This window comes from Felis catus, chromosome E1, assembly GCF_018350175.1.
Source record: "Felis catus isolate Fca126 chromosome E1, F.catus_Fca126_mat1.0, whole genome shotgun sequence".
Taxonomy (NCBI): domain Eukaryota; kingdom Metazoa; phylum Chordata; class Mammalia; order Carnivora; family Felidae; genus Felis; species Felis catus.
Genome location: NC_058381.1, coordinates 39354795 through 39371083, shown reverse-complemented (window position 1 = coordinate 39371083; position 16289 = coordinate 39354795). Strand labels below are relative to the sequence as shown.

Genomic DNA, 16289 nt, shown 5'->3' with positions numbered 1-16289 from the left:
ACCTATGGGATGCAGCTAAGTCAGTGCTTGGAAATTTATAGCTATAAATGACTATATTGAGGAAAAAAAGAAGAAATATTTCATATAAAGAACCTAGTTCTCACCTTGAAAAATCAGAGAAAGAGGACCAAACTAAACCTGAATCAAGTAGAAGGAAAGAAAGAATAAAGGCAAGAATGTAACCAAATGAAATAGAGAATACAAAAAAGTAGGGAAAATCAATAAAACCAAAAACTGGTATACTGAAGAGATTTACAAAATTGACAGATCTCTAACTAGACTTACCCTGATACCCAAACCACACAAAAACATCACAAGAAAATAAGATTACAGACCTTTATCCCTTATAAACATATATGCAAAAATCCTCAACAAAATGTTAACACCCAATTCAGCAGCATATAACAAAGATTAGGGGCTCTTGGGTGGCTCAGTCAGTTAAGCATCCCACTCTTGATCCCAGCTCAAGTCAAGATCTCCCAGTTCATGAGATCAATCCCCACCGTGGGTTCTGTGCTGACATCGAGGAGCCTGCTTAGGATTTTCTCTCTTCCTCTCTCACTGCACTCCTGCTCTCTCCTTTCTCTCTCTCTCTCTCTCTCTCTCTCTCTCTCTCTCTCTCAAAATAAATAAGTAAACTTAAAAATTTTTTTGAAAAAAAAAAAACATTATACACCATAACCCAATAATTTATCCCAGGTATCCAAGGCTGGTTAAACATACAAAAATCAACCTACATAATACACCATATTTAATAGAATAAAAGACAAAAAAAACAAAAACCAAGGTGGAAACAGAGAAAGCATTTAACAAACTCCAACAAATTGGGAATAGAGGAGAACATGATATATGGAAATTAACTCAAAATGGATCAGAGTTAAATGTCAGAGCTAGAAGTATAGACCTGTCAGAAGAAAACATAGGAACAAATTAAATCTTGAACTTGAATTAGGCAGTGTTTTTTTAGATAGAATACCAAAAGCACAAGTGATGAAATAAAATAAATGAATTGGGACCTAAAATTTAAAATTTTTATGTTAGAGGTGAAAGACAGGGGCACCTGGGTGGCTTAGTCAGTTAAGCATCCAATTCTTGATTTGGGTTCATGTCATGATCTCATGGTTCATGGGTTTGATCCCTGTGTCAGCCACCACTCTGACATTGCAGAGCCTACTTGGGATTTTCTCTCTCTTCCTCTCTCTCTCTGTCCCTCCCCTGTCCCCCCACCCCCCCCCCCACACACACATACTCTCTTTTTCTCTCTCTCTCTCTCTCAAAATAGATAAATAAACTTAAAAAAAAAAGAACATGAAAAGACAATCTACTAGATTGGAAGAAAATATTTATGAGTCCTATGTCTGATAAAGGACTTATACGCAGAATAATGAAGAACTATTACAACTCACAATAAAAAAAACAAATAACCCAATTCAAAACCGGGCAAATGATTTAAATAGGCACTTCTCCAAAGAAATATAGAAATGATCAACACCATTAGGGTAATGCAAATCAAAACCACAGTGAGATACCATTTCATAACCACTAGATGACTAGAATTCAAAAGACAATAACAGGTTTTGTCAAGGATGTGTAACCTTCATATAGAACTTATGAGAATGTAACATCATGAGGCCACTTTGGGAAAGAGTTTGACAGCTCCTCAAAATGTTAAACCTGGAATTGCCATATGACCTCACAATTTCACTCCTAGGTCTGTACCCAAGAGATATAAGAGCATATGCCCCACACAAAAACTTGTAAATGAATGTTCATAGCAGCGTTATTCATAAAAAACAAAAAGTAGAAACAACCCAAGTGTCCAACTGATGATGAATAAACAGAATGTGGTATATCCATACGATGGAATATTATTGGGCCATAAGAAGCAATGAGGAAATGAGACATGCTATAACATGGATGAACCCGGAATATTATGCTAAGTGAAAGAAGCCAGATATAAAGGCCACATATTATATAATTCGATGTATGTGACATGCCCACAATAGACAGATGTATAGAGATAGAAAGATTGGCGGTTACCAGGGCCAGGGGGCAAAGGTGGAGGGGAGATGGGGAGTCATTGCTAATGAATAGGGGGAGGGTTGCAGGGGAAAGTGATATAAAATGTTCTAAAATTGATTGTGGTAAAGGTTGCACAACTCTGTGAATCTACAAAACCAAAAAGAGTGAATCTTAAATTTATATGTGGGTTATAGCTCGATAAAGGTGTCAGAAAAAAAAGGAAAGGAAGAGAAGAGAAAGAAGAAAGAAACATTCTGACAATGTCTCTCATTCATTCAATGCCTCCCATTGGCCAAACCGATCCAAGAAGCTGGGGGGCAAAATTGTTTGGGAAATGTAGTTCCCTGTGACACTGAGCAGGGCAGAGGAAGGATGGAGATAACCCCTCATTCACCTCTGATTCTCTGGCCCATGAGATTCAGTCTATAAACACGTGTCAAATCTATAACTGGCCCTTATTCTCCTGCCTTGGGCTGGGATCTGTCTGTTGGACTATACAGGGGGCTTTTTGAATATAAATAACCTGATGATTCATGATCCTATGACCAATGAGTGGGCTATCACTGTCACCTTCTCATTCCCCTTGGTTCCAGAAAGCACTATAGGGTTGAGGCCGGATTGGAGGGAGGAGAGGGGGGTAGGAGGGGCAGAGAAGAGGGTGGCTGCTCTCACAACTTAAAAGCACTTCCTCCCCAGACAGTGAGAGCTCAAGACCCGGCACAGCCTTCCTGTGTGGTTTCAGCCGCCCAGAGAGTGTCATGGACCTGGGTGAGTGAGCCTCCTATGTGAGAAAAAGCAGTACTGGGGTCACTCTGACATCCAGCCTGACTTTGTGGAATGGAGGTGGAGGAGGGGGATGGAAGGTATGGAGGAGCCTCCTGAGGAATCAGGTTCTGAATTTGGTGTCTGCTCCCAGAGAGTGCCACCCTGTTCTCCCAGGCATGGTGGATGCACCTGTCAGACCTGGGGAAGGGGGTAACCATCGGTACCAGGAAAGACAAGGCAGAGTGAGGTTGTGTCTTTCTAGAACAGCAGGGACGGGAGAAGGCTGCAGGGCTAGGGTTGGTGGTGATCTGGACGGCACCTGTTCTCATCTCAGCTTGGGGTGATGGGTGAGGCTCTCTAGGACCTGTTCCATCAGGGACAAGGTCTCCCCAGAGGGCTCTGGGCCCCTCCGCTTCCCGTCTTCCCTCTGATTTCCACCTTTATCACCTGCTAACCAGGGATCAGAAGCTCTGTTACCTCAGGGTTGCGAGGAGGAGTGAATAGGAGATGATGCCTTGTGCCAGTGGTATAGGCGGTGCAAATGCAAGCCGGCTGCCCACCTCTCTGGCTTTGCCGCCGCCTCTTGCAGGTTAAAGGCTGGGTGGGCTAGGGGAGATGGGACCGCAATGGGGCATTCAGTTTGAAGTCAGAGCCCAGCTCTCCAGCACAGCCTCTGCGTCACTTCATTGCTTTCTCTGCCCTGGCAGATGAGTCTTCCCTTTAAAAAGCCTGTCCTCTGGTCTAACCTCAGTCTTAACTAGAGGGAACGAAGCTCTTGAGAGGGTTTTGAGGGGTACGTCCAGCTCCAGACACCCCATTTGTAAATCTCAGCTGTGAAGTCAGACCCGGCTGAGGCTACAAAGGCCAGGTTCCTGGATGGTTCATTCTCACCAGCAAGCGAAGCACCACGGCGGCCTCAAAGCCGCAAGAGGTTGGCTTTAAAAAGTGAAGGTTCACTGGTGCTGTCCTCATACTCCTCCCACCACACCACAGCTTCTTGCCTTTACTCTACCTCCCCCACACCTGTCCGGAACCCTGGGCGGACAGAGCGATCAGCTGTAAAGGGGTTAAAGTAGCCACCCACCCCACCACCTGGGGCTCCTGGGAAGGTGGGGTCTGATCTTTACCTCTCCATCACAGGTGCTTTGGGGGTATGAGCAGAAAGTATCCGTGGAATGAATGAATGACATCGAGAACTCTGAGTTGATTTTAGTTTTTAAAAATCTCTTCCAACCTCCTCTCCTGCCAGCAGCCTGCTCGCTAATCCCACTCCCCAGACCCCCACCACTTACCATAATCACAGAACACAGGCATCACCCCCTAAGAAGCAGTCCCTGACTCTCTGTGTGACCTCTGTGAAGGGAAACCAAGCAGGGTCCCAGCGGTGTGATGGGAAATGTTGGAAAACCTGCTCCCCCGCCCCCCGGCCCCCCTAGGAGGAAGGGCTCTGATTGGTAGTTCTTGCCAATTTCCATTGTGTAAATTCTCCCGCCATGGTTAATTTCAAGCCTTAGACAATTTCAAGGGATGAAACGGCTGGCTGAGCACAGAGTCAGGGAAGGATGTACACAACTAGCTCCCTGGGCCTGTGAGAACCAGCTCTCTAGTCCACCACTGAGGGTCCCCCACCCCTCCCCAACCTAGGTTTGGGGAGCTAGTCTCACAGGCTTTGATGGGGGGAAGGAGGGCAACCTCTGGTTTAGGAGAAAGGGATGTTCTTGCCTGCCTCACTCAACTCAAGAGAGAGCCCCAACGGCCAAGCCTGAAATGCTGGTAAGAAGGGAAGCCACTGAGAGAAGCGTTGCTCAGAACGGACTCTGGACGGTTGGTTAAGGCGTGTGGGCCACAGAGGATCTGTTTTTCTCTCTTCATCTGCCCAGCAGGGAGCAAGAGGTGGGCGAGGAGACAGAGTTTCTGTTACACAAAATGAAAACACTGAAGCAGGACTGAACTGGTCTTTGATTCACGATTTGAATGAGCACCCCCCACTCCAAGCATCCTCCCCACCTTCGAGGGAGGAAACTTAAGACCTCAGAATTCTCCAAAGCAGAGAAGAAAAAAATGAGCCCATCAGAGACTTCTCTCTCATAGCTTGACCTGAAATGGTGGCAGAGGGGTATTGAAGGAACTCAGGGCCAATGCCTCCCGGCCTTTTGGGGGCCTGGCTGGGTGGGGGTGGGGGTGGGGGTGGGAATGGTACAGCCTGAGGGGGCTGTTGGAGGAATCTCTCCTCTTGGTTTGGCACCTTCTTTCCATCGGCTATCACTGATGGGCGAATTGGGGCATGACAAGTCTCGTGGAGTGAGAGACACATATGTCAACAAGCCACTGAGACAGAGCAAGATAAAAAGCTGATGGGGCGAGCGTGAGGCACTTGGGAAGCTCAAAGAAAAGAATAGTGAGCAGGGGTCAGAGGGGCATTTCGGTTGGGTTTTGAAAGGTGGGTAAGCGTCACCAAACCAGACAAGGAGGAACAAGGGATGCGGGATGTGGCAGAGATAACAAATCCAATTTTCATCAGAGGCCAATAAGTCAAATGCCCTTATGTCAGGGCAGATGTGGGGCCAGTTCTGTGATGTTAGGGGGATAGAAACAACAGAACTGGATGATCCTCAAGATATGGGAAAGTAAGGATTCCCATCCTGCCCCATGGAGGTCCCTATACACAGTGGGTTCATCAGAAATGTAATGGGATGCAGTCGTGAGAGTTCCATTCCAATCTCAGATCGGTCTCTTAGAAGCTGTGTGGCCCCAGGCAAGTGGCTTAACCTCTCTGGGCCTCTATTTTTGGGAATATAGTATGAACATCGCAAGACATCGCTCACAGGATGTTACAAGGGAGATATACACAAAAACTAAAGGGAAGAACAAAAGAGGGGTTAGGAGTGTGGTTTCTGGAGACGGAAGGATTCAAAGCCCAACTCCACTACTAGCTGACCGTGTGACTCTGGGAAAATTACCAATCTCGCTGTGCTTCAGTTTCCTCAGTGCCAGATGGGGATACCAGGAATACCTACCTCAGGTCTCCTGTGAGGATGAAATTATCAGACCTGGGAAGGGTTTGGTGTGGACTGAGAGCTCAGTGGGATCTGAATGATATCATTGGATAAAACAGTTGACATCACAGTGACTGCAGGGTTCAACAGCCCTGCCTACTGCCTGAAGGGCACCCCCCCCAGTTCTCCCACCTTCTCTCCAAATTTCCTTACTGCTTCCTTGCTTCTTCCCTCCCCTTCTCCACTGCCTCCTCTCCCTCCAACCCTGCCCCCTGTAAAAAAAAAAAAAAAAAAAGTGTCAGCAGGTGAGGAATTCCAGAGAGGAAAAAGTCTGGGGGGCTTTGCAGGGGGCAGCTGATGGGCAGCTATAATTCTCTGGGCAGCCTGGAGGGCCCGGAAAATGTGGAGATGCAAGTTCAGGATTTGGGGGAGTAACTGACCAGCAGTCCCCTCCTCCCAGACAGGGAGGCAGTTTCCCTTGCTGGGGGCTCAGGCTGGAGTTCTAGGGAATTTTCTTTCCATTATGATTATTACTAGAAACTCAAGAACTCAGAAAATACCCAACATGTAAGTCACCCACTTCTCAACCCCTGAGATTCCCAACGTCAGTGACCTCACCCAAGCTGGTGCTCAGGGTCCATTGCTTTATGACTTTGTGCCAGACAGAAGCAATCTGACTCATGGCCGTTGACCAGGCTCCTGTCCCACCACAGAGTTCCCCTAAATTCCCATTTGATAACCTTTCTTGACAACGGCCTATTTTTGTTTTACAAATCCTTGCTCATCCGCCATTTCCAACACACCTGGAATGAGAAATCATCTACACACACACACACACACACACACACCCTGGTCCTGCCCCGTTTCTCTTCCCCTCCACCAGTGAGCAAAGGAATGGGACAGGGCCCAGGAGGAGAAGGGGTTGATGGAGTAAAATAGAGACACCTCTTGCTCCTTGTATCTCACCCGTTGTGACTTAATCAAACCTTTGAGGTTTCTCAGTTCTCACTGACAGTCAAAACGAGCTTTCTCTAGAGTAACGAAATATTTGTACGTGTTTAAAGAAACCTCGAGCGCTTCACGCCAAGATGAGTCAGTGGAGGCTGGGCTGTGCGCGTTGGACCCTGACGAGAGCGTGGCTGAAGTAAAGACGTGGGCTTGGGCAGGGCCCCTCCGGGTAATTCAGCAAGGAAGGCGGATGGGAGAGGGGGGCTAGGATGTTGCATGACAATCTGTTCCCCACCAGGGAACAAGGGGGCAAGCTGGGGACAACGGGCTAGTGGGTGCCTGCCCTCAGAAAGAGAAGACAGCCAGGAAGGCGGGTGCAGGCAGACCATGAGGGTCTTGAGTGCCATACTAAACTAAGGGGGCTTCCTCCTTAGGGGTGGATGGCGAGGTCCTCAGGATTTCGGAGGACAGCTGGTCGGGGTGGGCATCAGGTCAGCCTCAGAAAGACGTGTCTAGCAGTAGTGTGCCGTATAACTTGCTTGACGTGAGAGAAATACCTATTTGCTTATGTGGCCTGATGCCCTTCCTCCTTCACTCAGGAACCCCCAAGCCCAGAATCCCCCGCGTTAGGCTCTCCATCAGAGCACACGGTGTGTGAATTGGGTGTCATGCAGAGAGGCGTCCAGCAGGTGGCGCTGTGGCCAAGGAAACAGACTGGTGCTCTCCCTCTTGGAAGCAGAATTCCTCGCTGCTGGAAGAGGGCCCCCGGCTTCCAGAAGGTGCTTGAAGCACAGTCCGAAGCATTTCCCTGTCCCTGCTGAGGCTGGAGGTGCGACCGGCCTGCAAGTCCTGCCTGGGCATGCATTGGTGGCACCACAGTTATTGACTGTCCTGTGGGCCAGGCCCTGGCTGGGAACTGAGGGTCCTGTTATTATAGGGAGGGGGCTACAAAGGCAAGAAAGCACAATTCCTGCCCTCCGGGTGCTCCCAGAAGGTTAGGAGATCTGTACATAAAGTACCCTGTGAACTGTCCTCCCTGCTCAGGCTCAGAGGAAGTAAGCTCCCGCTCCAGCCCCTCAGCTCCTCTACAAAGCCAAACTGAGCAGCCAACTGTCCATCTTCTGACCACGGCACACCAGGCCTGTGCTCACCTAGGGTCTCAGCCTGCTGCTCAGACTCAAGGAGAGCCTCCTGGCTTCCAGAATGTACCCAGGGCACACTATGGACAGGCCAGACAGGGTCCCTTCCCCACAGCTGAACACGTTCCCCTTTCCCACATCACACAAGGCCCCGGATTAGAAAGAAGTTAAAGAGAGAACGTATACACACACTTCAGTCAAGCCAAAAAAGTAGTTACTTCAGAGAAGTCTCCCATCATACCACACTGTCACAGGACAGTGTCCCCTGAGGCCATCCTGGTGCTCTCTCTCCCTTGGAAGGAGGGGAAGCAGGGCATTCATTCGTTTATTCATTCACCAACACACAATTCCCGGGTGCCTTCTTGATTTGGGGTCTGCACTGGGTAAAAGGGAAGAGATCCCTGCTCTAAAAGTAGGCTGAGAGAACAGGCAAAGTAAACCACCAGTTGGCCTTGATGAATGTCACTTGAATGAGAGGTTATGGAGGCAGATGGGTCCCCAGAGCACTTTCCCATCTTTGAGATGCCAGGAAATAACCTCACTCCTCCACCCATCCCTGTGACATTACCCTATTTCCTCAGCTGGCCTCACCCAGAAGACACTCAGGGCTGTATTTGGGGCTGCCCACTCACCTGGGTGTAGGAAAAATGCTCCCCAGTGGCTACTGGCACCAGAACGGTGCAGGACACACACACACACACACACACACACTCACACACACACCCTGACCACCACCACCTCAGGGCTGTGCTACCCATATAACCTGGACTGGGAGGGGCCGCTCAGACCCAGGTGTCAAGGTCAATCAAAATTCAGCCTTGAGGGGTGGTATGGGCCAGAGTGGACTTTCCAACTCCAGAAGACACCCTGAAGAACCAAGAAGGGGGTGGGGAGCAGGGACTGCCCGCTGATCCCACTCCTTCCCAGGACCTCGGAGTAGAGAACGAGGAGGAGAGGGCGGCAAGGCTGGGCAGGCAGCCAGGTGCTTCAAGGCACAATCTGGTTCTGATGTTCCAGGCAAATGTGGTGCCTGGGGCTTGTGATGAAAGTTCCCAGCAGTGCCCCCACCCCTCCCAGAGGCTTTCTTTCATAACAAATCCCTGGCCCTGCCACGCAATAACTTTCTCACCTTGTCTCCTACAGGGAAACCAATGAAAAGCGTGCTGGTGGTGGCTCTCCTTGTCATTTTCCAGGTGAGATCTGTGGCCGAGAAAAGCTCTGTTCCCTCCTCCATACCCCCTCCCCAAGTCCCCCCCCTTCCCATCCCTGGGGTCCTGGTGGAAGAGGTGGGCACTTGCTGGAAGGAAATAGACCCAGACACAAACCCACTCGTTATTCCTTAAGCTGATGGCCATCCCTCTCCATCTGCTGAGTGACCTACAAAGCCACAGATGGTCTCTGAATGTCCTTTACTCCATTTAAATGAAAACATGGGGCCAGGGAATAAAACACCACTGTCTCCCCCACCCCACTTCCACTGTCACCATCCAGGATCCAGAAATGTGGGCTCCATCTGAGTTCGTGGGAAGGAACTGCACAAAGCAAAGGCTGTGAGGTGACTGGAGTCTGTGCATATGTATGCACAGCCACACATGTAAAACTTCATACGTGAGCTGAGAGAACCCTTGGTCTGGTGGCCTGGTTACTATCCAGTTACCGCAAAGCTGTCTCCCTCCCCCAGTGTCCAGCTGAAGCCCCCCCTGGAGGCCCCAGTCCCTTCTGTGAAGTCAAGAGGCCCATGTGAGCCCCACTTAATGGGGAGGGAAGAAAGGATGAGGCCTGGGACACTGGGGGTGGGGGTTGGTGCACATACTTTATGGGGGCCTGAACTCTGCAGGAGCAAAGTCCCCCAGTTTACAACGTTCTGCTTCGCAATCCCAGAAACGGAGACAGGAAATCTGGCCCCGTGAAGTACCAGAGTTAGAAGAAACTGTAACTCACACAGTCTACTCTCTTCCATTTGTTCGGGGCGGGAGCTCTCTTGGAGGGGGAGGGGGAGGGGGAGGCTCAGGCCAGAACCGGAGAGGCAGTCCTTCAGAATTTGGCACTTCCCCAGGTCTGGAGGCCAGAGGGGCAGCTTTCCAAGAGCTCCGGCCAGAGGCAGGCCCCAACCTGGGCGCTGTTCCCAAAACCCCATCCCAGAGGCCCCCCGGAGCTTGGGCTGCAGCCCACAGCCTGGCCCCCCTCCTCATCACCACTCACTCCCCTCTTGCTTCCCATTTCCAGGACTTGGGAGGGGCTGTGTTGCTGCAAGTGGAGCCTGGAAGGTTGGGGAGGGGACAAGACAGCTGGGGCTCATTCTTCTCTTTCCTTGGGGGGAGGGGGGGTGGCTCAGATGGGGCAGGATGTGGTGGGGCTGAAGGCTACAGAGGCATCAAGCCTGGTGGCCTGGAGCCAGGAGGTAATAAAGGGGAGAAAGAGAAGGCGGGACAGGGTGGTGGGGAGCATGCTTCATAGAGGCTGGGTGTACCCCCTTATGTGCAGGGACCCCGGACTTAAAATCCTGGGCCTTACCATGGGTGGCTGAGAGCAACCAGCCTCTTCCAGGACTCCCAGGCTGCCATCATGCCCACATGAGGGAAAGGGGGTTGTCACTGATATTTGCTCAAGATAGCAAAGCCCAAAGAAAAGGCTCCTGGACATTAGTTTGTCCTTGTTCTGTCCCCAAGCAGGACAGTGATAAATTCAGAAATCGGAAGTAAGAAAGAGAGAGACAGGATGTGGGGAAGTCAGTAGACTGGGTTCCACTCTGGCTATGTAACTTTGAGCGAGGCTCTCCAAGAGCCTCCCTTTCCTCAGCTCTAAAGTCACTCCAGCTCCCCAGTTGTATGCAAACCCCATCCTGTTGAGCTGCCCAGAGCCCACTTCCCAGAGGAGGGACCGTGGGCTTCCTGAGGCGATCTTGCAGCCCCACTGCCAGGCTGCACAGGCTTAGCCATCGCTGTGCGCTGAGGCACGGGGCAGGCGGACGTGAGTCCTCCTTCATTGATAAAATCACAGCAGGCTGCCTGAACCCTCACCCTGCCCTGCAGACAGGCTAAAAAAAGCCCTGAGCAGCTGAGCCTGGCTGATTGGGATCTGCCGGAAGAGACTGCAAGGAAGAAAGAGACAGAGAGGTAGGGGAAGAGGGTAGCACAGAGGGAGAGGGAGACAGAACCACACTCTCTTCCTGAGGTGCAGGGAGGACTCCGTCACAGCTGAGGAGGCTATGGCCCAGTGGTGCATCAACCACTCCTGCCATGCTGTGCAGTTGAGTGCACTTGGGCCCACACTGTCTGAGCCCCTACTGCGTGCCGGGCACAGTGCCTCGGGCCCCAGGGATTCATAGAATTCTTCGAGTCCCTAACCACCCAAAGTCACAGCAGCTCACCCCACACCAGGGTTTCAAGGCCTCTCAACCAAGCATTTGCCTTCCTCTCTTCTCGCTCTAGGCCCTCCTCAACCTTAACCCCAAGGTGGATTTTCCCTTAAAAGCTCAAGTATTTTGTAGGCTCCCTGGAAAAAAAATCTTTCTAGCAGATTCTAAAGGAGGCTCAAGAAGAAAGGCACACATCCCAACTCTCCTGGAGTTTCCAGGCGCCAGAACCTAAGTTAGGCCCCTCGCCACAGCCACGTGAGGGAGATAGTCCCCATGTCCATTCCACAGATGAGAAAACTGAGGCCCAGAGATAAAGTGTGTTTATCTGGCCCAAGGCTCATCTGACCCCAAAACCCAGACACTTTCCAGTCCCCCATCAGGGCATGTAGTGACAAGTGTCTCAGAGATGGCAAGATCAGACCCTTGCTACCTATTAGAAATGCAGAATCTTGGGTTCCAGCCTATTAAATCAGGACATGCATTTTGACAAGATCGCCGTATAATTCATATGTGTGTTAAAATTTGGGAAGCACTGGTTTCACACCAAAGAACCACCTGGTGAAAGTGGCCCAGATCCATAGAGCCCCGCCCTCTGAGATTATGGTTCGTCTCTAGTAGGGTCCGAGAATTTGCAGGTGATGCTGATGATGCCAGTGGTGGGGGCCACACGTTGAAACCACTGCCCTGGGGCAATCCCAGGGCAGCAAGATTCGCTGAGCTGAGCTGGAAACCACTTCACTAAGCTGGATCATGTTGCCCTATTCCCGTCCCCGCAGGTGTGCCTATGCCAAGATGAGGTCACAGATGATTACATCGGAGAAAATACCACGGTGGACTACACGCTGTATGAGTCCGTATGCTTCAAGAAAGACGTGCGGAACTTTAAAGCCTGGTTCCTGCCAGTCATGTACTCCGTCATCTGTTTCATGGGTCTGCTGGGCAACGGGCTGGTTGTGCTGACCTACATCTATTTCAAGAGGCTCAAGACCATGACCGATACCTACCTGCTCAACCTGGCCATGGCAGACATCCTCTTCCTCCTGACCCTTCCCTTCTGGGCCTACAGCGCGGCCAAGTCCTGGGCCTTCGGCGTCCACATTTGCAAGATCATCTTTGGCATCTACAAGATAAGCTTCTTCAGCGGCATGTTGCTGCTTCTTTGTATCAGCATTGACCGCTACGTGGCCATTGTCCAGGCCGTGTCGGCCCACCGACACCGCGCCCGCGTCCTTTTCATCAGCAAGCTCTCCTGTGTGGGCATCTGGATGCTGGCCATGGTGCTGTCCACCCCAGAGCTGATGTACAGCGGCCTCCAGAAGAGCAGCAGCGAACAAGCACTGCGGTGCTCCCTCATCACTGAGCACGTGGAAGCCCTGATCACCATCCAGGTGGCCCAGATGGTGGTGGGCTTTCTGATCCCCCTGGGGGCCATGAGCTTCTGCTACCTCGTCATCATCCGCACCCTGCTCCAGGCACGCAACTTTGAGCGCAACAAAGCCATCAAGGTCATCATCGCTGTGGTCGTGGTCTTTATAGCCTTCCAGCTGCCCTACAATGGGGTGGTCCTGGCCCAGACGGTGGCCAACTTCAATATCACCGGCAGCGGCAGCTGTGAGCTCAGCAAGCAGCTCGACATCGCCTACGACATCACCTACAGCCTGGCCTGCGTCCGCTGCTGCGTCAACCCTTTCTTATACGCTTTCATTGGCGTCAAGTTCAGAAGCGATCTCTTCAAACTCTTCAAGGACTTGGGCTGCCTGAGCCAGGAGCGGCTCCGTCAGTGGTCTTCCTGCCGCCACACCCGGCGCTCCTCCATGAGTGTGGAGGCTGAGACCACCACCACCTTCTCCCCGTAGGAGGCTCCTCTGCCAGGACTAGATGGACCTCCCCCAGGGCCCCTGGGCTGGGGATAGGGAGCAGATGACTTGGGCTCCAAAAACTGCAGAGGGAAAAGCAGTCCTGGCTGTTAAGTTTTATCTCGTGGGGAAAGTCCGTGCCGCAGCCCGGGCTTCACCCCGGCCCTAGCTACCTCCACCAAGGTTGCAAAGAGTTGTGGCCGATGAGCCACACCAAGTCCTGCAACACTCCCAAACCGAGGCTGTTGTCTCCCAAACCAAAAACCCAAAGTGGAAGTCGGAATACGGTCCACACTCTTGGGGTGAACAAGTAGTTGGTGACAGGTAGGCTGGCGGAGGGGGCCCGGCGGGTCCTCTGAAGGAAACTCCTTCTGACCTAGAATGACATCCTCCCTGAGATTCAAGGGCTGAGACAAGGTCTTCCAGAAAACAAGGCTTTGTCTCCAAGACCAGAGATGGTGGGGAGGCTTGGCATGGCAGCGAGAGGGGGATGCCAGTGGGCCCCACTCCGACTTTCTGCCTTCATCGCTTTTTCCACTGTCATCTGAGCCAGCAAGAAATGGCAGCCTCTAGGCCTCCCCCAAAGCACACTTGCCCCTCGCCTGCCACCTCTCATCAGGCTGCTGCCCTCCCAGGCTCTCCTCGGGGAGGGGTGTGGTGTTTCTTGCAGGTCAGGCCAGCCGCTTCTGCCCGGCCAAAGCCACGCTCCCAGCCAGGACTCTGGGGCAAGGATGACGTGTGGCCAGCCCTTCTCGGGTCTCAGCTCTGCTCAGATGGAGGAGAGGGCAGGGAGAGGGGTTAGGGGCCAGGGGGTGGTGACAGTGCTGGCTGCCAAAGACCAATGAGCTGCTTTTTGTTCTTAGTCGTGGGGACAAAAAACTCTCATCCTGTCCAGCACGGTTTACTCACATACAAATACAAGTTTTCCCTTGAGGAAACAACAGCTTTAAAAGAAGGGAACATTTTTTGATAAATGACAAATGGGCATGTTCCTGTTTTGCAAACTCTCACTTCCCACCTGACCACCCCCACTCCTCTCTTTGCCCCGGTCTTCATTGCTCAGAGATGCTCGGAGCCACGAGGTCTGCCGAGCTATGTCCTGAGCCCATCCAATGACACAGCCCCAAGAGACTAAAAGAAGCAGGGGGAGGGGAGGCACAAGGTGCCTGTCTTGCAAATGCCCTTCCAGAGCTCATGGGAGAGGACCTAAGCCTGCACCATCAGCAGTGATCTAGAGACACGAGTGTGAGCTGACCTTTGGAAAGAACCAAGTTGTCCCTGTAACCTCAATGGCTGGGAGCTCTCCCTGACCTTTAGGAACATTTATACACTGATCTGTTCATCTGTCCCGGCTCAGCCTGGAACCAGAGCCCCTGACCCTTTGTCAGTCCCTTCAAGTTCCCCAAAATGGTATTTCCAGGGAGGGCCTCCCCCTGGGCACAGAGACCACAGCATGCTGGATTAAGGGGGCTTGGGATGAGACCCATGTGATAGGCTTACCCTTTGCTGGCTGCTTGAAAGCCAGGCTCACCCACGTCCCTCCCTACTGACCATTGTTGCAGCAATAGCCAATGTATGGTTACCCACCATGGAGGGGCAAGAATCAAGAAACAGCCACTGTCCTCCACGTATATCCATGTCCCTGGGTGCCCTGATGCCCAGAACCTGACCCCTCCAAGCCAGAGCGGAAGTTAGCCCAAGCTGTGACGTATGAGGAGGGGCCTAAAGGGCCCTGAGCACCAATACTTGGGGGCCTGATGCGGGGAAGGGGGTGACATTCATGCAAAGGCGATTCCATCAACTTTACAAAGTGAAAAAAAAGCCTGTCTGGTAATGAAGCCCATTGTCCAATTTCACAAGCACATTACATTACCCTCCGCCGTGGGATGCCCTGGGCACTGTTTGTCAGCCGGCTTCCACACCGGGAACCGGCGCCCTGGGAAAAAGGAACCCGGCACAGACGCAGTCAGCGTGGGGCAGTGCTTGCCGCAGCAGCACTAAATATTAAATGGTGCAGCTTCAAATGTGTGTGCACGAGTGTGGGGAGAAAGGGGGAGCCCCAGAGTGCCTGTGGGACCCCAAGAGGAGCGTGGAGCCCACTGGTGTGCACATCCTACCGAGGGCACAGGCAGGAAACCCAGCCTCAGTTCCTGAAGGGAGAAATGTAAAGGAACGGTCGTGAAAAGGAAGCCAGTCCAACCGCACAAACATGCCATCTCAGCTTCAAATACATTTTTCTAAAATAACTGGACATCTCCAAGTATTTACAAAACCCCAGCAAAGTTAATTCCCCAAACTGCTCTATCTCAGCTCATTGCTGGCCTGGCCCCTGTTTCCTTGCCCAGCACCCTCATGTGCCTTCAATGAACTTTGGGGGACCCCTAGGAAGAAAGAATAGACTCACTGGGGAGCACTCCCCCAAGGGCTTCTCTCTCTCTCTCTCTCTGTCTCTCTCTCTCTCTCTCTCTCATCTGCTTCATACAACCGCCCCGTCTTCCTAGGTTCATGGCCCCCACAGCCCCTCCCCGTCTCCCACAGCTTCCCCCTTCTTTCCAGCTCCAGCACCTTGCCCCCCAGCTTCCCTGGATGCAAACCCAGGCCACAAATCTGCCCTTCCAGCCAGAAGCACCACACCTCTAGAATCATGGTTTCACGGAGCTGCAAGGGGCCTCAAAGATCCCCAAAATGGTGTTTCCAGGGAGGGCCTCCAGCTGGCCCAAGCCCCAATCACTCTCTAGATGGGGAAACTGAGGCTCAGAGAGAGGAACTGACTTGCTTAAATAGACACTGCAATGTACGGATACTGGATAAACTTGCTTTGGGCGCCTGAGGATCTGGCAAGATTGTGGAGGCGGATGGGGGAGAGCCGAGGCTCTGGAGACTGGCTGACTGTGAACCTCAACTCTATTGCCTCCCAGCTGTGTGACCTCCAACTGTTGCTCAACTGCTCTGAATCTCAGATTTCTCAACTGCAAAGTGGAGAGGATTTGGCAAACATTTAGCACAGTGCCTGGAATGCTGCATGTGGCGGTGAGGAACCCAGCCTCTGCGGCCAGACTGCCTGGCTTGAAACTCAGCTGCGCTACCGGTCTTAGTCTCTCCATGCCTCGGTTTCCTAATCCATGTGATGGAAACAAAAATCATTGCACCTACCTCCTAGGGTTGTCATGAGGAGCAAATAAAATTCATATATGTAAAATGCTTA

General features: G+C 51.7%; 1 protein-coding gene across 1 annotated transcript; it reads left to right on the top strand.

Annotated features, from left to right (window-relative positions):
• The first annotated feature begins 2710 nt into the window (after positions 1 to 2710).
• On the top strand, positions 2711 to 16289 carry CCR7 (C-C motif chemokine receptor 7). The gene is made up of 3 exons (XM_003996833.5): positions 2711 to 2790; positions 9014 to 9063; positions 12005 to 16289. The coding sequence occupies exons 1-3, from the start codon at positions 2781 to 2783 to the stop codon at positions 13082 to 13084; spliced, it is 1140 nt and encodes a 379-aa protein (XP_003996882.1). The 5' UTR covers positions 2711 to 2780; the 3' UTR covers positions 13085 to 16289.